This window comes from Trachemys scripta, chromosome 10 (genome assembly GCF_013100865.1).
Source record: "Trachemys scripta elegans isolate TJP31775 chromosome 10, CAS_Tse_1.0, whole genome shotgun sequence".
Taxonomy (NCBI): Eukaryota; Metazoa; Chordata; order Testudines; family Emydidae; genus Trachemys; species Trachemys scripta.
The window spans coordinates 56,144,718-56,168,542 of record NC_048307.1 but is presented as its reverse complement, the minus strand read 5'-3'; the positions used below and the strand labels follow the sequence as shown (position 1 = coordinate 56,168,542).

The window sequence follows — 23,825 nt, the reverse complement described above, 5'->3', positions numbered from 1 at the left end:
TCATTTTTAAAATTCTTATTGCCATTTTAGTAATGTGTCTGGCATCACCTGTTTTTAGTCAGGATGAGGAGACTTTGGTCCAAACTCTGGATTTCTGCTGCAGTTGGTAGTTGTAACTATTTCTCTTTAATAATAGGTGTTCCTCTTTCAATAGTTGTTTACATATTTGATTAATCTTAGCAGGAAAAGTTATAACCTGGTCAAAATGGTTCTTCATATCACTCAGTCTGGCTAGACAGCATTGATTGCTGGTTTGTCACTTTGGTAGATTTTACAATTTTATGGATTTACTGTAAGGCATAAACCAAAGTACTGTCTTGAGGACTCTCTATGCTCAGTTTCAATGGAGACCGTTGAAAAATTGTTCTGCTTTGACTTCCTGTTTTGTTGCTTGGGCCTTGTACACTGCCTGTTGCATTCTCTGTCCATTAATGGATTTGAAGTGCAGAACCCCTTGGGGTTTTTGAAACTCAGTTAAGATCCTATATATTTAGTTGTGCTTTCAGTTAGTTTGGTATATTGCTACCTGTTGTTTTTTATTGCTTTGAAGTACTCTGGGTGCATGCATTAATGACATAAGTGTACCTATTATACTGTAAAATTAAATGATTGATTGTTTATTGCTTCATAAATTATACAGGCTGATATTTGTTTACTTGGCCATGCTCTAAATACCTAACGTGAGAGGACAGCACAATAGTTTAAATATAATCTCTTTATTTAAAGCCATTTGGTTTTCTATTTTATTTACTGCCAATACTGATGCAAAGTTTTTCCTTGATCATTGTGCATTTGGTCTTGATCCCACCCCACAGGACTTAGTTGTATTCTTGCAGCAGAAGAATTGGCCCTTTGAGTATGAGTTCAGAAACTGACTCTCTCTCCCTCAAAACAATGTAGTTTGAAAATATGCATAATCTTATATATTTTGGTTGGAAAGAAATGCAGTAATATATAATGTATCATGCTAGTGATGGTGTTTATATTGCAAGATAAATAGTAATGCTAATTATAAATGTTTATGCTTTATTAAGTATGTTTAAAATCCTAGAAAGGGGTGAGTTTCTGCAGTTAACTATACTTTAAAACAGTGTATACTGATGATTGTAATATTAACTGAATCCATCACATGTAGGTTTACTCTCAGGCTTTTAGAAGCTGAGAAATCAGGGAACTGTTAAATGTGCGGAAAAGAAGCAGATAACCTCAGCATATAACATCAGCTTTAACAAGAAACTAGGAACATGAGTAGGCAGAAGAACCTATCAAAGGCTTTCTTGTGTATGGGGCTTCTTGTCACTAATATTCTGTTTATAACAGTGGTTCTCAAACTTTTGTTCTGGTGACCCTTTTCACATAGCAAGCCTCTGAGTGTGACCCTCCTTATAAATTAAAAACATTTTAAAATATATTTAACACCATTATAAATGCTGGAGGCAAAGCGGGGTTTGGGGTGGAGGCTGACAGCTCGTGACTCCCCCATGTAATAACTCGCGACCCCCTAAGGGGTCCCAACCCCCCGTGTGAGAACCCCTGGTTTATAACAGTAGGATACATGGAATTATCCATCCTTGTATCGGCATAAATGATCAATTTGTCTACCACGCAAGTTCAATTCATATTGTAATTCCAGTAGTTTTAAGACCTTACAGTTCTGTAAATTAGTTTGCATAATTATACTTTGATAGCTTTTTCATTACATTTAATGGAATTAATGTTCTGTATCAACAAGTACATTGTTTTTATTGTTCAAAGAGGAAATTTACACACACAAAAAAAGGATCCGAAAATGTGTTCTGTTTAGAATGTTTGGGGGGGGGGGGAAAGCTGATGGTTTCGAATTTGACAATAGACTAAATCACCTGATCTGTTCCATATCCTAAACGTAGTGTTTTGAATTTGTAGAGACCACTTAATTTGACTGACTGCAGAGAACTGCAAATCTTAAAAGGGTACTGTCAATGGCCTTTTTAAAAAATAATTTCTCATTGTGGTTATTCTCCATTGCCTGCAGTCCCTTGACTTGAAAATAAATTTACCTTCTACTGATTTTGTCTTGCTTCAGTATGCAAGCATTAAGGTAAATTTCTCCTCTCCATGCATGAGCACAACTTGCACTAATGATGATGGGTATTTCATATGCACACTGAGCGGCATTTGTAGTCAGTGTGCGTTGTTGTATTTCTAATGCAGAAGAAGCTAGTATGGATGTCGTCTGTTAGTTTTCTGTCTGTGAATCAGCACCATTACTGCAGACCATCATTTCACTCTGCAAAATATGCTGCTGCCCGAAGAGTGTTTTGTTAAAGGAAACTCACAAACTCTGTGTTGATATTTTATATCAAAATAAGAGCTTGAAATTTTTTTAAATGATGGAATAATTTATTTTTTAAAATGTGGAAAATAGGGGCATTTCCCTCACGTTGTTATGGGTTGAAGGCAGGCCCAATGTGTTGCTGGTGTCCTTTTTTTAGTAGATAGTCATGATTTAACATGTTAAATACCACGAGAAAAACAAATATGGAAAATGATTGCAGTGTATATTAGGTGCATTAACAAATTGCTGACTCTTAATAGTTAGTGTCTTTATACTACATAGAGCTCCAGATCATGGTCCCGTGTTAAAACCCTGTGGTGGGTGGGAGAGGGGTCGAGTGGGTGGGATGGGTGTGCGCGAGGGGCAGGGGAGGAATTATGTAAGAGTTAGGAAACAATAAATCTTCCTCTCCTCTCAATCCACTTTACAGAACATAGATGAAGCCAGTACTACAAATTATGGGCTTATCCCAGTGTTCCCCTGTCTGATTTTGGCCCACATATCCACATAATGGCATAATAAGCACCCGCAGGTCCTATCCCTCACCTACTCTACTTTGCTGCTGCTGCAGAAATCTACTATGGAGAACCCCCCTTTCCATGGTTTGCATGATCTAGACATGAGAACAACAGAGATTTTCCTGCATTTACATTTTTTCATTCTTCTGGATGGGGAAGCAAGACTTTGGACAATAACGAGCAGAGTCTTTTCAAACATTCTGTAACATGCAATCTGAAATAGGGCCATATCTTTACTTAGGCCAAATTCCCATTAACATCAGGATTCGGTTCCCAATCTCTTGTTCAAAATGTATATGAATTTACTGGGAAGGTTTGTGAAGAGCCATGGGCTGCTTTGTCTTCTGTAGGACACATAACTGTGTCTGAATCTTAGCTAGCCCCACTGATGTGAGGAGTTGGATGACTAGGTGTCTACTGGCAATTGGAGGCTGGATGACAGCTGGATGAAGCTCAGTCCAGACAAGATAGCAGTGAAGTTGCTAGTCTGATGAAAATATGCAGGAAGAATTAGCAATTCTGTTTGAAGTAGTGTGGCTGCCATTTGTAAAAGAGGCTTGTAATTTGGGGTCTGGTTGGACTGAGGCTTGGTGCTAGATGACAAGATACCACCCATGGTTAGAAGCAAAGTTTGTTTGGTTAGACAAACACAATAATTCCTTACAGGTACAAGGATCTTACTATATTTGTCCATGCCTTTGTCACATGGAGATTACACTATTGTAGTGGGCTCTAAATGGGATTGAATATATGTTCCCTGCTGTGGGTTTCCTTCCAGGAGGAATTCAAGGTGCTGGTTTTGAGTCCTAGTCTGGCTCCAAACCATTTATATGAGGGTGTAATCCAAATCACATTGAAGTGAATGGGAGAGTCTGATCTAGTTCTGGTTCTGAGAGACTGCATCTGTCCCTATGCCATACTACCACAGTTGCAATTTGCAGAAGTAATAGCAGCAGAGTTCTATTAACTCTGGCATATTTCCTTGCTTTCTCTTGAACCATTAGCTTTTGGGACATGCTATAAAGCTTGTTTGTTCTCTAGGGCATTTGAAGAAAATGGGAGACATTGAAGGGATGGTCATGTGATCATAGAATAATAGAAGTGTAGGACTGGAAGGAACCTTGGGAGTCCCCTGCATTCAAGGCAGGACTAAGTATTATCTAGAGCAGTGCCTCTCAACCTTTACAGACTACTGTACCCCTTTCCGGAGTCTGATTTGTCTCGCGTACCCCCAAGTTTCACCTCACTTAAAAACAACCTGCTTACAAAATCAGATGCAAAAATACAAAAGGGTCACAGCACACAATTACTGAAAAACGGCTTACTTTCTCATTTTTACCATAGAATTATAAAATAAATCAATTGGGATATAAATATTGTACTTACATTTCAGTGTATAGTATATAGAGTAGTATGAACAAGTCATCGTATCACATTTTAGTTTGTACTGACTGCATAGTGCTTGAGACTCACTGATAGACCATCCCTGACAGGTGTTTGTCTAGCCTGCTCTTAAAAATCTCCAATGACAGAGATACTACAACATCCCTAGGTAATTTATTCCAGTGTTTAACTATCCTGACAGGAAGTTTTTCCTAATGTCACAACCTAAATTGTTGCAATTTAAGCCCATTGCTTCTTGTCCTATCCTCAGAGGTTAAGAAAAACAATTTTTCTCCCTCCTCCTTGGAACAACCTTTTACGTATTTTAAAACTGTTATCATGTCCCCCCTCAGTCTTCTCTTTTCCAGACTACACAAACCTAATTTTTTCAGTCTTTCCTCATAGGTCATGTTTTCTAGACCTTTAATCATTTTTGTTGCTCTTCTCTAGATTCTCTCCAATTTGTCCACATCCTTCCTGAAATGTGGCGCCCAGAACTGGACACAGTACTCCAGTTGAGGCCTAATCAGTGCACGGTAGAGTGCAAGAATTCTCGTGTCTTGTTTACAACACTCCTGCTAATACATCCCAGAATCATGTTTGCTTTTTTTGCAACAGTGTTACACTGTTGATTCATATTTAGCTTGTGATCCACTATGACCCCCAGGTCCTTTTCTGCAGTACTCCTTCCTAGGCAGTCATTTCTCATTTTGTATGTGTGCAACTGATTGTTCCTTCTTAAGTGGAGTATTTTGCATTTGTCCTTACTGAATTTCATCCTGTTTACTTCAGACCATTTCTCCAGTTTGTCCAGATCATTTTGAATTTTAATCCTACCCTCCAAAGCATGTGCAACCCCTCAAGCTTGGTATCATACACAAACTTTATAAGTGTACTCTCTACGCCATTATCTAAATCATTGATGAAAATATTGAACAGAGACGGACCCAGCATTGATCCCTGCGGGACCCCACTCGTTATGCCCTTCCAGCTTGACTGTGAACAACTGATAACTACTCTCTGGGAATGATTTTCCAGCCAGTCATCCACAAACCTTCTAGAAGCTCCATCTAGGTTGTATTTCCCTAGTTTGTTATGAGAAGCTCATGCAAGATAGTATCAAGCTTTATTAAAGTCAAGATATACCACATCTACCACTTCCTCCCTATCCATAGGACTTGTTATCCTGTCAAAGAAAGCTGTTAGGTTGGTTTGACATTTTTTCTTGACAAAATCATTTCTTATTATTACTTATTTCCTTATTATCTTCTAGATGTTTGCAAATTGATTGCTTATTTGCTCCATTATCTTTCCAGGTACTGAAATTAAACTGACTGGTCTGTAATTCCCCAGATTGTCCTTATTCTCCTTTCTATAGATTGGCACTATATTTACCTTTTTCCAGTCCTTTGCAGCCTTTGGGACATGCAAGTCTGTTTATTCTCTAGGGCATTTGAAGAAAGTGGGAGATGGCTATATCTACACTGCGCACCTTACAACAGTGCGGTTGTGCTGCTGCAGGTGCGCTGTGTAGCTGCTCTTTATCTCTCCCAGCGACAAAATAAAACCACCTCTAATGAGGGGCGGTAGCTTCATCACCAGGAGCATGGGTCCTGTCAACGAAGTGCTGTCCACACCAGCACTTTTCGTCGCTAAAACTTTTGTCATTCAGGATGGTGGTATTTCACACCCCTGAGCAACAAAAGTTTTAACAACAAAAGTGCCATTGTAGACATAGTGGTTGAAAGGATGGTCATGTGATGTTAACTTTAAGTGAGGAGTTACTGTACTTCCTTAATGAAATCCAGTCAGTTATCCTAATAAGTTAGGGTTACCATATCTCATAAATAAAAAAAGAGGACCCTCCACGGGCCATGGCCACGCCCATTTCCCCACCCCCTAGCCCCGCCCCAACCCCGCCTCTTCCCCACCCTAATTCCGCCCCCTCCTCCCTCCCACTCCCAGCCAGGGGGAAAGGGCTGCCCCAGTGCTACCAGCTCCATGGTTTCCCGGGCAGCCCCCAGACCCTGCGCCCCCAGCCGGCGCTTCCCCAGCGCAGCTGGAGCCCGGGAGGGGAAGCACCCAGCCGGGGGCGCAGGGTCTGGAGGCTGCCCAGCAAACCGTGAAGCCGGTAGCGCTCGGGCTTTGGGCAACCCCTATGCCTCCGGACCCTGTGCCCCCAGCCGGGCACTTCCCCTCCGGGGCTCCGGCGGCTCTGCGTAACTTACACTGTATAAGTTACACAGAGCCGAAGAGGAGCAGAGCCCCCGCAGCTGGAGGCTCTGCTCCTCTTAGGCTCTGTTTAAGAGCCGGGCTGCCCCAGCGCTACCGGCTTCGGGCAGCCCCGTGCCTCCGGACCCTGCACCGCCGGAGCCCGGGAGGGGAAGTGCCCGGCTGGGGGCGCAGGGTCTGGAGGCAAGGGGGCTGCCCGAAGCCAGTAGCTCTTGGGCAGCCCGGTTCTTAAACAGAGCCTCCAGCGGCTGGGGCTCTGTGTAACTGACACTGAGTCAGTTGCACAGAGCCCCGGGGGCTGGAGGCTCCAGCCGCCCCTGCTCTGTTTAAGAGCCAGGCTGCCCCAGCGCTACCGGCTTCGGGCAGCCCCCGTGCCTCCAGACCCTGCGCCCCCAGCCGGGCACTTCCCCTCCCGGGGCTCCGGCGGCGCAGGGTCTGGAGGCAGGGGGCTGCCCGAAGCCGGTAGCGTTCAGGCAGCCCGGCTCTTAAACAGAGCCGCTATTTTCCCGGACATGTTTCGCTTTTTGGCAATTCCCCCCGGACGGGGGTTTGAGTGCCGAAAAGCCGGACATGTCCGGGAAAAAGAGGACGTATGGTAACCCTAAATAAGTTTTGCCATAATATGCTCTCTGGACTCTACTTTTATAACTAAATGGTTATGATCACTACTGCTTAAAGTGCTGATGGCTCTTGCCATTGGAGGTAACTTTTCACATTGTCTCTGTTTACTTAGTAAAGAATGCACATAAGCAATGAGCCAAATTTACCCTTGATGTAGCTTCAGTGAAGTCAATGATTAAATAGATTTAGAGTTTTGTGGAATAAAAAAAAAGCTAAATAATCTGTAATAATCAGAATTACAATTGCTGCTTGTGAACTGTACAATGGTAACATTAAAGACATTGTTGCAGCATAAAGTATCAGTGGAGGGGACTTTTTATAGCAGGCCAGATTGTGCTTGGCCCTTACGTTGTGCGCAAGCAGGGAGGGTGGCAGGAAATTCTCATTCAGACATACCTTTCAGGCCTATGTAACGGCCAGCACAACTGCAGTTCAGAAGACCAGAGGGACTTCTCCCTTTCTCTTTCTGTAATGCCCTAAATGTGGTAGTTAGGTGCTGACTTGCAGAGTGGGAATAATATGGTAAATAGAGATAAAGCAGAGAATTGTTGCAGACAGTTAAAAATTGTACAAATGAATTTCTACTCATAGGAATTACAATATAACAAATCACCTTTTGAAATTACTCACTTGTATTGGGTCTGAGAAATAGTGGTTTTGTGTGTGTGTTTTATACCAATACTTACCTTGTTATTTTTCCTAAACGTGTTTTTTAATGGCCTTACAGTTTCAGTCAGCCCATTTGTTTCATTGAGAGCGTGTTGCTGTTTAACCTGAAGTTGAATTTGCTAATCCTGTCATTTTACCTTCCTGAGTGGAATTCTGCATTACAGGATTATCAATCCAGGGACACTTATCATAACAGTAATAATAGGCTATCCTAGCTATGTGAACAAATTTAATTAACTGCAAAAAATAAATTCCTTTTCTCTGCCTTTGCCAACTTTCAGAAAAATGTAGTATTGTAGTAAAATTCCAGTAATAAGAGACTTCTAGCATATGTGACACGGGAAACATTGTAGAATGGAAGCTATACTCAACAACGCTTGATATTACCTGCATATTGGCTTTAGTATCAGAATCCATAAGCTGATTTCAATTTACTTTTTAGTATGCTTTCATGGGTTTTCCCCTGTTGTATATGTACTTTGCTCAGATGCTAACACTGAAGTCTCACAATGAAAACTATCTTAAATTTATGCATTTACAGGTTCTAATGGAAATATGAAAATGTGTCTTTTCCAATGTGCACTTTTCTTGAATAAAATCTTCAGCAAACTTAAATGTCATCAAATCTAGTTATTGCTAAAATGTGAAATATATTGCTCCAGACTATGAAATTAATGTTTTGTAGTGTAAAAAACACCTGACTTCAATGAACTCATAGAGCAGATACAAATATTTTTCATGTCATAATTCTGCAGCATTATTTGTTAAATAGCAAGTCCAGCTAGCCAGACATTTATAGTAGTGGCTTATTTGGTGCTTGTTGATATAAAAATTGGGTTATAATTACAGATAGGATGAGCAAGTTGTATTAAATTGTTATGTATTTATTATAAGTTTTAAACCTAAATTTCTGGACCAAATTTGGTTTTCATATATAAGCATTCAGTTCCCATTGACTAAGTGTTGCCGTATTTGCATGTCTGAAGGTAGAATTTGGTTCAAAATAAACTTTAATTTATTTAGGTTTCTTGATATGCCTATCTTTAGCTCTATATGCTTTACGATAATTGAAAAATGCAATACGAAATTACTATCCACTAATATATATTGAATATCCCATGTAATATAACAAAATTAACCAATGTTAATAACTCTGAGTATGGCTACTTATATCTCTCAAACCACTTCTTCCTCAGATGCCTGACAGGGAGAATACTGTATCCACAGGACACCACTGGAATTAGTCAATTCAGTCCAGGTCTCAAGGATTTTACCCCCAAAGTTCTATGTGGAGTAACAGGGAGGAGGCTTATGTGTTGGGAGAAGTGGATGTAAATGAGGATGTAATGTGGAGAGGAAGAAATCACTGTTGGAGGTTGCACTGTTGGATGAAACTTTAACTTAGAGGAGGAGTTGTTGTTTCGCCTCTTTGTTTTAGTCTTTTTTGGGGAGGGAGGGGGGGTTGCCTGGTTGCATGTGTGCATTTGAGCAATCTTAATTGTTTTTAGTTAGTTTGGTTGGTTTTTTGTTTGTTTGGAGAAATTAATAGAGTGAAATCCTAACCCCATTGAAGTCAATGGAAGTTTTGCCATTGACTTCAGTGAGGTCAGGATTTCACCCATTATTATATATAATTACATTTTTAAAAAAAGTTTAAAAGGACACTTAGTTCACAAGGTCAACCTCTCAAAAGTTAGGAAATGCCAAATGTAGGTTACCCCTGCTGCCTCCTAGTGTGTATGCATTCTGATAGTCTTTAATTATATTGATTTCTAGCTCTTAGCCTTATACAGTTGAATTCATGGTAAGTCTCACCTGTCTCTGAAGCCTGAGGGATATGGAGAGCTAGTCCCAATACAATACTTTAAAACAATTTTAAACTACTTTTGGGGTTTTATTTTTTTGTTTTTGTAATATGTAGTATATACATATGCATGATGGTAAGGTATGACTAGTGAGTAATGCAGCTGTTTCAAACTCATGTGAAATCATCATCCTTATACCACATATTCTTTATCTATCAGTATGCATTACTTTTTGATTAGTCCCTTGTCTTTTTCTACGTGTTCCTGTTTGGTTTTTAACTGTTATTTAATTTGAACCTAATATCTCTCTCTCATGTACACATACATACACTCTCTCTCTTCTTTCATCTCTCCCTCTCCCCTTGGCCATTTTTTTTTTATTTAATCCTCACCTTCCTTTTACATGGCAGAAGTTATAAAGTATAGTGCAAATAATCCTAAAGAGTCCAAAGCAGATTAATTTTGATAGTGTCAGTGAATTACTGAATATTACACTTTGTCATTGCTCTATATCAACAGGGTGCTCCAGCTGTGTAAGATGTCCCATTTTGAGGCTCCTGGGGGATTTTCCATCCATGGGAGAATGGTCCTGAGGCAGCTCTCATATGGGTATTGTGCAGGAGCTAGAAGTCACTGGGCCTTTGTGCACTGTAGCAGCTCCACTGTCTAGATGGTCTTAGTACAGGTGAGAGGGCAGAGCATAGAGTATTCTGTGCCTGCTCTCTCCGTGCCTGCTGCTGCTATGCTAGGGAGATAGTGACCTCTTTCTGTGTCCTTTTTCCCCCTGCCATAAAGGGATTACAGAATTGTAAATGAGAGTATAATTTAGCCTTCACCATTTTTATTGCTATAGATTTTGTGTGAGAAGGAAAGAACATGCTTAACTCTCAGAGCCCAGTTTGGTTTGTATGGGTGGATCTTGGATGGGGTACCAGACTTTTACTTGGAAACTAAGCAGTCCATATTTGAGTAACACTCTCAGTGATTCAGTTTTGCTGAAGTAAGGGTTGTAAAATTTGGCCCATATGAGTATTTCCAAATTCTGATGATATGCTCTATAAAACATGTCTCTCAGTTATGTGATAAAGGGTCCCTGCATAACCCTTAGATGGTCACTCATCTGTCATATCACTGCCTAAGATCTGTCAGTCACCTGAATAATTTAGAAGATATCCTGTAGACCACATTTTTTCCTGTCGCAACAAAAGTCTTTCATGATTACAAATAAGTAATGGCATAATATTGCACATTAAGACAGGGGGTGTGAGTGTGTGTATTTGAAGTGGTATGGCTACACATTATGAGCTATTAGACATTTTATATTGCAGAGCTAGAGGTTTTTGTCTGGCACTAATGCACATAGCAAATAAATGGTAGGAAAAATTAGGTTTTATTATTACAATATGTTTGTGCTAATTTTCACCTTCTGTTTATCTATTAACTTGCAATGGAGGACCATGCATAACCATTCTGATAGTGCAAAGAAATCTCTCTGAAAGTTTTCTTTCAGTTCATGTTGTTACAGAAAATATTAATTAAAATAAACCATACAGCACATCAGGTGGTGTGACTTACTAGTGAACAGTGAAAATGGTTCTGAGACTTATTCTGAACTTATAGAACCATTTCGATCTGGAAATCAGACTGAAATCTCTGTAGAATCCGGGGGGTGGGGTAGGGGGAAGAGAGGGGTTGTGATATTTACAGTACCATGTTTTTTCATCCATGTTGGAAATAGAATGAAAATTCATAGATTCTAAGGCCAAAAGGGACTATTATGATCATCTAGTCTGACCTCCTGTACAACACAGGCCATAGAACTTCCACCAAAATAATTCCTAGAGTGTATCTTTTAGAAAACATTCAATATTGATTTCAAAATTGTCAGTGATGGCAAATCCACCATTACCCTTGACAAATTGTTCCAAAGGTTAATTACTCTCACTGGTATAAAAAAAAATACCTCTTATTTCCAGTCTGAATTTGTCTAGCTTTAACTTCCAGCCACTGGACTGTGTTAAACCTTTCGCTGCGAAATTGAAGAGCCCATTATTAAATATTTGTTCCCTAAATAGAAACTGTAATCAAATCAGCCCTTAATCTTCTCTTTGCTAAGCTAAATAAATTGAGCTCTTTGAGTCTGTCGTTGTAAGAAATGTTTTCTAATCCTTTAATCATTCTCATGGCTCTTCTCTGAACCCTCTCCAATTTATCAACATCCTTCTTGAATTGTTAGCACCAGAACTGGACACAGTATTCCAGCAGCAGTCACACCAGTGCCAAATACAGAGATAAAATAACCTCCTACTCGAGATTCCCCTGTCTATGCATCCTAAGATCGCATTAGTTCCTTTGGCCACAGCGTCCCCCTGGGAGCTCACCTTCAGCTGATTATCCACTATGAACCCCAAATATTTTTCAGAGTCATTGGTTCCCAGGGTAGAATCCCCCATCCTATAAGTATGGCCTACGTTATTTGTTTCAATAGCCTATCTTGCAGTATTTACTTTCCAGTCCCAACACTTTTGGAAGCCAATTACTTGTCTTATAGTTTGTTTGAGTATTGTTCTTTCTTAAAAGATACTGTTACTTTTTTTAGGTGTTAGTATAAAATCTGTGACTCTTTGCTGACTCTTTTCACTTGATTTCAGGTGCTGTTGTCAGGACTGATTGGCGTTGTCTCATGGAAAAGGCCTCTCTCACTTGTGGTAAGTGATATTGCTTTCTTTGTCATGTCAGGCATAAGAACTTAAGAACGGCCATACCGGGTCAGACCAAAGGTCCATCTAGCCCAGTATCCTGTCTACCGACAGTGGCCAATGCCAGGTGCCCCAGAGGGAGTGGACCAATAGGCAATGATCAAGTGATCTCTCTCCTGCCATCCATCTCCATCCTCTGACAAACAGACTAGGGACACCATTCCTTACCCATCCTGGCTAATAGTCATTAATGGACTTAACCACCATGAATTTATCCAGTTCTCTTTTAAACGCTGTTATAGTCCTTGACCTGCAATGGATGTTCAACATTTGAAACTAACGTACTTAAAAATTGTGTACATCTCATCGCTTTTCCCCTTAGGCATTTGTGTAAACATTTTCAGTGGCTTTGTTTGTGGGTTTGAACCCACTGAGTTTTCACTTTGAGTTTGGAGTCCAGTTTAGCTCAAATCTCAAAGTAAAACTGAGTCAAAACCATTGCCAGGTTTTTTTTTACATCAGGCAAGCTGCACATTTCACAATTCAATGCAAACCAAAAACCCAATTTAGATTTGCTCAAAGTTTTAGTGAAATTTAATTTCCAATTTAACTTGAGCCCAGGTAGGTGTCAATTACTTTACAATTTAAACATTTCACACAGGTCTTGTGTGGTATCCTCAGAAATTGTGATTTCTGTGTAGAATAAATAACATTGGGCGCACAGAGAAATTTTTACAATCAGAACATTAATGAACTTGTAACTTTCAAGCTATTTCCCCACCATTTGGATATTACAAATTCTTGTAGAAGAAGGCATACTAAAAAGATACCTTTCAGCTATTTTATTGGTTTGGTTTAGTTAATGTCCCCAACTGGTTCTCATTAAATATATTAATTAAAGAACCAATAAAGAGATGTGGGATTGTTTTCATCTTTAACACATTTACTACAGAATCACAGACTTTAGTAAAAAGGACCATGTTGCATACCTCTCCCCGATTATGTGCTAAAATTGCATTATTCATAAAAGCTGGTGTTATTAACTAAAGAAAATAAGTGTTTTGAACATATTCTTTTTGGAAATTTATTTTCATTTCACCGATGAACATTATGTAGGATTTGTATTTGTTATCGTGTTAAAGCATTGTACAGGGAACCAATGAAGCAAGCCTTCTCATGGTTGATCAGGATCTACCCAACCAATATTGAATAGTATTCATTTTTCATCCTTTGGATAATAATTCAGCAAGCCGAGTTTGCTGATGAGTTTAAAAAACATTTAGTAGTCCTCACTTTAATCCAAAATGGATAGTAGCCTCATCTGAATAATTTATCATGTTTCAGCTTGTCAAGCAGACAGTTGAGTATGAATGAATAGAATATAGATATTCTCTCAACACAAAGAGAAACCGAAATGTTATATGGAGCCTGTCCATTAATTGGATATACTTAGGGACATTCACTTAGGAAAAAAGGATTTATTTGTCAAGAGCAAATTAAAGCAAAACCTTGAATACATTTGACTTTGGGCTACAACACTTTAGACAGAAACCAAATGTACTCCTAGTTCTGTGTTGTACATTAAAAAATTCCTAACATATCATATAATGTGAATATTGTATTGAAATCCGAGCACTTGAAACAAAGGAGCTGTGTTGGGGGTTGTGTTTGTTTGTGACAGCAAAGGAAAAAAACGTTTTATTGATACAGCCATTAGCAGACCTGTGATTTGTTGCTATGTCAGATTATTTTATTACTTTTTCCTTATGCTTGCAAAGGATTGAGATAGTGTTGATATTACTGAATTGAATGATTTTGCTGTTTGTGTTAACTCTTTCTAAATTTGAGCAGCAGTAGAAACCAGACATCTGTGTTGCACCAAAATAACTCTCTATTATTTTAGCCACTTTGTTGCTCTCTTTCAATATATAGTTAAATTCTTTAAACCTTTCAAAATCAGATTTTCCAAATTTTGCGTACATTATTTGTGTGTAATTACTGTGATTATGAATGCAATTGTGTATGCCAAGTTATTGAGTATGCATTTGACATACAGGGGTTGTACAAACACAATTCTGCAACTGGGCTTCTGTTTTCTGTTATCATTTGATGCTCTGCAAGCTCATAAGAGGTTTATTCCTCTCCAAAATATTTATTTAATGCTAAGGGTTAACACTGTATTTTTCTTTGTGTTTTGGTTTAACTCGTGGGCTTTTTTTTTTTTAAAAGTTTACTCTTGAACAAGCTGTAAGTAGGCTCCACTGCAATAGTTTTTATTGTAGTGGGTATTTATTATCTTATTACTATGTAATTAGCACTGCTAGTACATGTAGAACATGGTTTAAATCTTAATTTCATATTTTTGTATGCATAATCAGTGAAGATATATAGGAATACTTTGTTAATTTAGCTTCTTCTTCTAGTGGTGCTCCACTTTAGGTGTGTCTGTGCCCTGCACCTATGATTGGAGTTCTTTGGTAGCAATGTCTGTTAGGCCTGCACATGTGCTTCTCTCCTTTTCTGCCTTGAGGCTAATTAACGCTGCATGCGTGAACCACCCTCAGTTCCTTCTCAACTGCCCTTTGCCGGAGAGGGCTAATAGCAGTCTGCTTTCTCTTACCTTAACATTCAGTTTTGTTAGCGACTCTTACAGTTTCTGTTCAATGTTTTTCAGTTTTATAGGGTTTCCATTAGTTTTTTCCCTTGTTTAAAAGAAATCAAAACAAACAAACAAAAATCTTTATCGCACCCCCCGCAGCTCTCCCAGACATACCTGACTCCCCCAGGTTTAACAGGTGCCTCTCCTGCAGGGAGGCAATACAGGTAACATATGGACACTCCTACTGTATCTGGTGCCTCAGAGAGGCTCATATTCCAAAGAAGTATACCTTCTGACAACAGTTGAAAGCTAGATCCCGAAAAAAAACCAGGAGTTAAAACTGAAACTACTCCTTATGGAAGGGTCCAACCCTAGGACCCAGCCCTGAATCTTCTCTGCAATGCATACTGTCCTCAAAGCCTTCGACTTCTAAGGATTATCAGGTGAGGAGGAAATCCTAGGCCTCCCTTTGTAAGGTCTCCAAGAAGAGGGCTGCAAGTCCTAAAACTAAGCCAAAGGAGGTCCCTGGCACAATCAGTCACTTCAGTACCCATAGGACAAAACATGGGTTATTCGGTGCAGGTACTGCCTATAAGCCTAAAGACCCTATAGGTGCAGGTTGAGAAGCAGTGGCACCACCTGTCAAAGTTAAGAACGCAGACCGTACCATCTCTGCAAAAGTGATAATAGCATCTAAACTATCAGTATTGATGGTCTCCAAACAGTCTGCAGTCGTCTTGGGCAAGATCACCGTTGATCTCCTTGGTACCAATCCTGAAGGTACCGATCACCACAGTACCACAGAAGTTCTGATTTTCCAGGGATCTCATGGTCAGCAGGACTCCAGAATCCCTGTTGTGTTGTACCAGGACCTCAGTACCGAACATGTCTCGATCCCTGGAATCATCCCTGGCATCTGTGGATATAAATCATTATCCACGGTCTGCAGTGGTAAAAGGAGCAGAATATGGGGCTGCCGCTACCAGGAGCCAGCGCCTTGCGCCGGCAGCTCCTCTGGTGTGGTTGTACCGCCCGCAGCCCCACCCCCAACCCTGCCCCCATCCCTTCCATGCAGCTCTCTGCATCTCCTGTCTGGGGGTGTGTGTGCCGCTTGAACACAAGAGCGTGACCAGGGACAGCTGCCGGTGGGCGGGGCTGGGGGGCAGTACAACCACACCGGAGGAACTGCCAGCGTGGGGCGCTGACCCCTTGGAGTGGCAGCCCCATGTTCTGCTCCTTTCAGCACTGCGGTTCCTGGGAGAGCCCTGCGGTTCTGCGGATACCAGTTTATATCTGTGGATATAAATTTGTATCCACACATGGCTCTACAGGTAGTGACCAAGATGATGTCCTTTCACTACCTTTACACCATGCTCTGCACCAGTGAGGGCCTTCCCAGTCTCACCATCAGTTTGAGCCTCAGCCCTGTAGGTATGACCACCTGTGGATACTGCCACCTATGCCCTTCCTCCCACCCTAGTGGCCATACTGGGATCTATGGGTGGCATACAGGCACTTAACTTCGCAGGCATCTATTGCTTCCTACCGTGAGTGTCTCCTACAGCCTCTATGTCTAAAGACCCAGAACCTTAAGAGGAAACATTTGAGGAACAAGATGCCAGCCTAGAAGAGATGGCTACCCCATCAACCAACATCTCCTCTTCTTCCCCAGATTAGGCGGAAATGCCTTCACCACCATCCATAATGGACAATAACTAGAGGCCATGAGGCACACATATACCTACAGTGGAGCACCCATAGGGACACACATCTCGAAGAACCATCGTTACTGCAGAAGGTGAGTAACTTCCTCTTTTAAATTGTTCCAGGAACTCACAAAAAATGTGGGAGACACACTACAGATTCACCTTGAGGAGATTAAGATCCACAGGTTGCTGGATATATTGCGCACATCCTCCTCATCCATAACAGACCTCCCAGTTAACGAGGTGCTCCTGGATCCTGCTAAAATCATTTGGCAAACTCCAGCCTCTATCACATCAACATGGAAAAGGGACAATAAAAAGTACTTATGTGCCTTCCAAGGATTCAGAATTCCTCTTCTCGCATCCACCACACAACTCTATTGTTGTGGACGTGGTGAACTCACGTGGCCGACAACATCATGCTAAGGTCATCCATTATGATAGAAATTGGAAAAGATTAGCTTTATTTGGCCAAAAGTTTATATTCCTCGGCAACTTTGCGATTCCAAATTGTAAATTACCAGGCCTTAATGACAAAATAAGATCACATTAACCACAGCAAACTCCATATGTTTATTGACCATCTGTCAGAAACTCAACGAGAACAGTTTCAGACTAGCATACATGAGGGACAGTTAGTGGTGAGAACGGTGCTCCAGACCGCACTGGATGCTTTGGATACTCCAACCCGTACGGTGTCAATGGTGGAAGTGATTTGTCAGGTATCATGGCCACATTTCTTGGGATGGCCAAAGGAGGTGCAGATGATGGTCAAGGACCCTCCCTTTCAAGGGCTTCAAACTGTTTGTGGATAAGACCAGTGCATCACTCCATACCCACAAGGACTCTAGGGCCACACGACTCTCCCTCTGGATCTACACAGTGGGACAGAAAAGGAAATCTAGTCCTCCATCATCCCATAGATCCCGACTAGCCTAGTACCCACCACTGCAACACTACTATGAACTGAAGTGAAAGAGGCCTAAGATTCAGAGGCATAAACCATCAGCCTCTGAATCCCAACCCTCTACTTCAAAACATCAGTTTTGATGCATTGGTCAAGGGCCCGAGCCACTCCTCGCAACATCAGCTGCAACTTACAGACCTTTCACATTCCTTTGGATGTTGCCTTGCTCTTTTCCTCCAGAATTGGAAGAAAGTGGTTTTTGACAGATAGGTCTTGGAGATTATCTGCAACGGGTATTCTATCCACTTCACCTCCCTTCTCTCCAACCCTCCTCCCTGTCCCTCTTCAGGGACGAAACTACTAAGACAGGAAACAGATCACTTGCTATGCCTGCGATTTTTAGAACCCGTTCCTGTACATCTCCAAGGCAAAGGCTTCTATTCTCAGTATTTCCTGATTCCCAAGAAAAAAGGAAGATGGAGACCCATACTAGATGTAAGAGCGCTGAACAAATGTGTGAAGGCATAAATGTTCAAGAGGGTCACACTAGCAGCTATTATCCCATCTCTAGAACAGGGAGATTGGTTCTCTGCCCTTGACCTTCCAGATGCCTACTTTCATATATCGACCCAGCCATCCCACAGACGATTCTTCAGGTTTACCTTTGGTCAGGACCATTACCAGCACAGAGTACTTCCCTTTGGATTCTCAGCCATACCCAGAGTATTCTCCAAGGTCCGCTCTTGGAGCAGCTTACCTATGTACCCTGGGAATTGCGATTTACCCTTAATTGGATGACTGACTTCTCAGAGCCCTCTCCTTCGAAGATGCTCTTTGGGACACCCAAAGGACTATATAAGTCTTCATGTATTTGGGTGTACAAATCAGTGCCTGAAATCGACCTGCCTCCAGTGCAATGCTTGGAGTTCATAGGTGCCAATGTCGACTCAATACAAGTGAGGGCACTGCTTCCACGACACAGGTTTCATATTCTGTTCACTCTCATAGAGACAGTTCAGACCAGCCTACATACACCAGCCAGACATTGCCCCAGTTTCTCTGGCACATAGGGCATATATGTTTGTGATATCTCATACCAGACTACACATGAGGTGCCTGCAGGCATGGCTCAGGTCTGTCTATGTACCAAACAGAGATAGACCAGACAAACTTCTGTCAATGCCCTTCAGGGTCAAAGACTACCTGGACTGGTGGAAAGGCCTTATGAACATCTGTGCAGGGGTCCCATTCACACAATTCCCCAAACATTGGTTCTAGCCAGGGTGCATCCCTAATAGGCTAGGGAACCTATCTGAACAATCACAAGGTTCAGGGCAAATGGTCCCCCATGGAGTCGTCCCTCCACATCAACCTCTTGGAACTAAAAGCAGTCAGAAATGCTTGGGTTCATTTTCTTCTACTGATCAGAGGCTCTCACATAAGAGTCATGACAGACAACATAGTGTGCATGTTTTAGGGGGTGTCAGATCATCCTCCCTATGCATGGAAGTGGTGAAACTCTGGAGTTAGTGCATTTGCCACACTGTTCTTTTATCAGCTGCCTACTACCAGGAGTACAGAATATAATAGTGGACACTCTCAGCTGCAAGTTTTCACATGACCACAAATGGGACGTGCATCCAGCAGTACTCCCCCACATATTTGATCACTGGGGGACCCTAATGATAGATTTATTCACCATTTACCTGAACAGGAAATGCCCTCTATTGCTCCAGAACCAGCCTAGGAAAACACTTGTTGGGGATGCTCTCTTTCTCTCATGGGAAAAGGGCCTTCTAAACATATTTCCCCCATTCCCTCTGATGCTGAAGGTCCTTACAAAAGTAAAGAGGGGAAAAGTGAGAGTTATACTGATTGCTCCCAGATGTGGTACCCGTACCTGACACAGCTAGCAACGTGTCCACCAATCCCTCTTCAATTCACTTCACACCTCCTCTCACTGAAGGGCAGATTAACTCTCCATCCCAGCCTATGGATCTTTCAGCTCAAATCTTGGCTCCTTAATGTTTCCAACACATAGAGAGCTACTGCTCCCAGGAGGTACAGGAAGTGTTATTGCACAGTAGAAAATCAGCTACCCACTGCACTTCCCTACAAAAATGGAAAAGATTCCAGTCTTGATATACTTCTATACAAATTACCTCAGTATTCTCCTCCCTTCCCATCATGCTAGACTACATACTAGGCCCCAAGAGGGCATGGCTATCCCTCAGCTCACTCAGAATACATCTTGTGACCACAACGGCCTTCCACCAGCACATAGAGGGTTATTCAGTCTTTACTCATCCAGAAACAAGGATTCCTCAAGGGCACAGCGTACTTCTTCCCTCAATCCAGACACCCCAAACCAATGTGGGACCTGAATCTAGTTCTAAGGAGTCTAGCTAGACCATCTTTTGAACCTATGGCCATGTGTTCTCTTGATCAGTGAAGGCAGCAATCTTAGTAGCTATCACCTTGGCAAGGAGGATAGGGGAAATAGCAGCATTAATGATGCACACACCCCATTTCATGATTTACTTTAAAGATAAGGTCACTCTCAAACCACACCCAAAATTCATTCCCCAGGTGACTTTGTCTTTTTACATGAACCAACTCATTCATCTTCCCACGTTTTACCCAAAGCCTCACCATGATAACAGGGAGGCTATACTACATAGACTTGATGTCAGGGGAGCCTTGGCCTTGTATTTGGATAGGATGAAGGCCTTTAGGAAATCTCCCAAGCACTTCCTATCAATTGCAGAAAGATCAAAAGGCACAGCAATATCTGCTCAGAGACTCTAAATGTGCCTTGAATCATATTAACTACTGCTATCATGCTTGTAAATTACCTCCACCTGGAATCCATACACATTCCACAAAGTCGGTTTCTACCTCAGTCACCTTCATTAAAGACGTTCTCAGTCCAGAAATCTGTAGGGCAGCAACCTGGGCATCTGCTCATACTTTTGCAGAACACTATGCAGAACAAGAGACTCCTCTTCTGATGCCATCGTTGTCTCCGCTGTATTTTCATCCTTAACAGACTCGACTCTGAAGCCCCAACCCTCCATTGGTGATACTGCTCGGGAGTGACCTATAGTGGAGAACCAATAGGGATACTACTTGAATAAGAAGAGGAAGTTACTCACCTTGTGCAGTAATGACGATTCTTCGAGATGTGTATTCCTGTTGGTGCACCACAACCCACACTTCTCCCCTCTACTTCGGAGTTCTTGTTAGTGACTCTGTGACAGAGAGGGAACTGAGGGTGGTTCACCCATGCAGTGTTAATTAGTCTCGAGCAGAAAGAATGAATGTATGGGCCAAATGGACACTGCTACCAAAGATCTCTGATTAGAGGCACAGGGCAGAGATACACCTACAGTTGAGCGCCCAGAGGGGAACACATCTCAAAGAACCATTGTTACCACACAAGGTGAATAAGTTCTTTTATATCTGTCATTACAAACTACATATCAGTATGTGTTGCATGTAACTTACAGTTACTGAAATGGATTTCCATTCAACAGAATGAAAAGTTAGATTGGCTGTTTTTTTTTCTTTTTCTTTTTGTTCTCCTTAGACTGAGCACTGAGTCCATTATTTTTCACTCTGATCCTCTGCTGAGTACAATATATTCTGGGCATAGTGCAATCAAAGAAGAATATCAAGGACCTTTTCAAAGTTTCAGCCGCATTTTCCTGTTTTGTTCTCATTAGTGCCATGTTGATCAGAGTACAATCTAAGAAGCTAATTAAAAACCATATTTTCTGTACTTTATCTTATTTTCATTAGAACTGCTGAGAAAACTTATCTAAGCCACTGAGAAATGTCTACAATAGAGTATCTAATTATGAATTGTTTCAGATATGTTCTATTCTGTTCTATTTTATTCCTGTTACTCCCTTCCCCATGGAATAGCACTATGGATACCAGTCCCATCTATGTAGCAGCTATTTTCATAGTTCATCTGTAAGAGCTTTTAACTTCATGTACCAATAGTACCTTCTCTCTATAGGCAGTAGTTGCAAACTATATGAATTATAATAACCCTTGACATGAATTCTAAAAGGTCTGTAGGCTTTTCTTTCAAAATCTCAGAAATAGAATCAAATGTAACTTTATGATGTTAGCAAAAATCTGTGCATGTAAAAGGTTAATACAATTTAATGTAAGTGTATTAGTGCTCAAAATTTATTCAGAAAATTCATTATACATCTACTTTGGGGGCTCATTATACTCAAGATCATGACCTTCATCTAAGTGAACATACATCTCTTAGTTGATCATATTAAAACTAGGGTCTTCGTTCTTTAAACACTGACGCGGTATGAAATATGTAAAATGCTCAAGGTATTTGAGGTCTTCTGTAGGATTTTCTTGTACTAGTAAAATAGTTTGAGTATTTAAAAAAAAGTGAAAACTAAAATCCTGCTTATTAACTCAGTGTACTATTTCTACTTTGTGACCAGTCTTATTAAATGTCGGTAAGAAAAATAGCCATAAATGGAAAACTGACATAAAAGAGCACTTATTAAAATATGCAGATAGAAACTCAAAGATAAAAAAGAAAATGTCAGGACCCAGACAAAACCAGAAGCAAATAAGAATGTTGATTTGTAGAACTGTCTTGCCCCACACATGTAGAAACCATTGTGAATGTCAGTGTTCCTAAAAGCACTCCCGGCTTCTAATAGTTTGTACTCCTTTCATTTTGGACATAATAGGTTGTACCAAATTTTTGGCAACCACAGAGTAGACCTGCTTTTTGGCCCTTAATGTCAACACCACAATCATTGTACAGTATATTCATTCATTTTACAGATTGTATTCAATAGTTTGGCATTTTATGATGCATCCAAAAGTGAGTCCCAACATTTATACTAGAATAAGGTGCATTTAATAATGGAGTTCAATTAGGCAATGCAATTACTGATTTATTTGCATCAATTCTACAACATTCTAAAAAGCCTTTGGGGACAGCTTATCTTGTAGCATTATGTTTATAAATATTACTACACACTGAGTACAAAAGCTTTTGGGACTTCAAGATCACATTTCATAAGCTGTCTTTGATAATAATATTTTCCCCTCCTTATACGTATAAGAATCTACAGCCTTCTTTGTGGGTAAAACAAAATGTTTGTAGACATTGATACTGGCTGTTCATCTGCCATTGCCATCATTGTATCTTCTTTCTTGTAAAAGTGTATGGATTGATATTTTTACTATAGAATTAATGAAGCATGAAAATATTTTGGCAGATGTGTATTTTGAAAGATAAATACCATAGGCACTACAAATAATGTGGATAACTTTTGCCTGGCTGGGAATGGTTGGAAATATTCATTTAAAGTATAGCATATTTTAATCTCGTCAAGTGTGAGTATACGAAATTTATAACTCCATTATGGTCTATTGGATACATTCATATCTACTGCAGGATTCAGATTATTAAATTAAATTATATTTATCTAGATTAATAGGTACTCTTTAATTACATAAATTGTGTAATGTTAAAAAGAATTTTTATTAATCAACATTACTATTAGAGTGGTATAATTCCAGTACTGTACTAAGTTACTTCTATTCATTTTTTTCTATGATTCTAGATAAGCCAAAGATCTTGGTCCAAATTCAGCCCTGTTTTAGCATCATCATTGTAAATAGAGTTACACATGGGATGAATCTGACATGTTATGTGGAAGATTTTTTTTAAATTGTATTGCAACTAAGAAGTTTATTTTCTTTACCTGCAAAATATTTTTCTTTCTTTACTAACTTCCTTGTTCTGTCCTCAGGTCTACATAGTGTGTTAGTTAGGAAAAATCATTAATACATACATGCATATATGTTAGTAAGGAAAAATCATTCATACATATGTTCCTTACTAACACACTATATCGACCTGCGGACAGAATAAGGAAGTTAGTGTGTGTATGTGTATATAAAAATATAAGATAGCTGGAATCTAAACAAAGTTTAACCCAAAGATTCATTAAATTCAGAACCTATTCGATTAAAAAAAAAAGGGGGGGGTGCAATTACTATAATAAAGACACAGCACCAGAAAAAATTACTGATGAAAAAGTACATATGTAACTGTCTGTAACACAATTAATGTTAAATATATTACCAGGAATACAAATTAATAGTATACACCGCATGCTGAGTTATATTAATTGAGACTAAACCTCCAAAATGATTTTTGAGCACATCTTTTACTGTTACCAACAAAAAATATTTGGATGAGAGGCTTTGAGTTTTTGCTTCTCCTTTTCGTAACTCAGATTTCTTTATTATTGATTAAAAGGCATAGCTGACGTATCTTTGACTAATTTACGATCATAGATCAACTACTTA

General features: G+C 40.3%; 1 protein-coding gene across 1 annotated transcript in view; it reads left to right on the top strand.

Moving 5' to 3' along the window:
• Window positions 1-23,825, top strand: part of FAM189A1 (family with sequence similarity 189 member A1) — a 440,241-nt gene that overhangs the window by 149,021 nt on the left and 267,395 nt on the right. Inside the window, exon 2 of the mRNA XM_034784922.1 lies at window positions 12,197-12,253. Within this exon, the coding sequence (XP_034640813.1) occupies window positions 12,197-12,253 (57 nt within the window). The remainder of the gene's footprint in view (window positions 1-12,196; window positions 12,254-23,825) is intronic.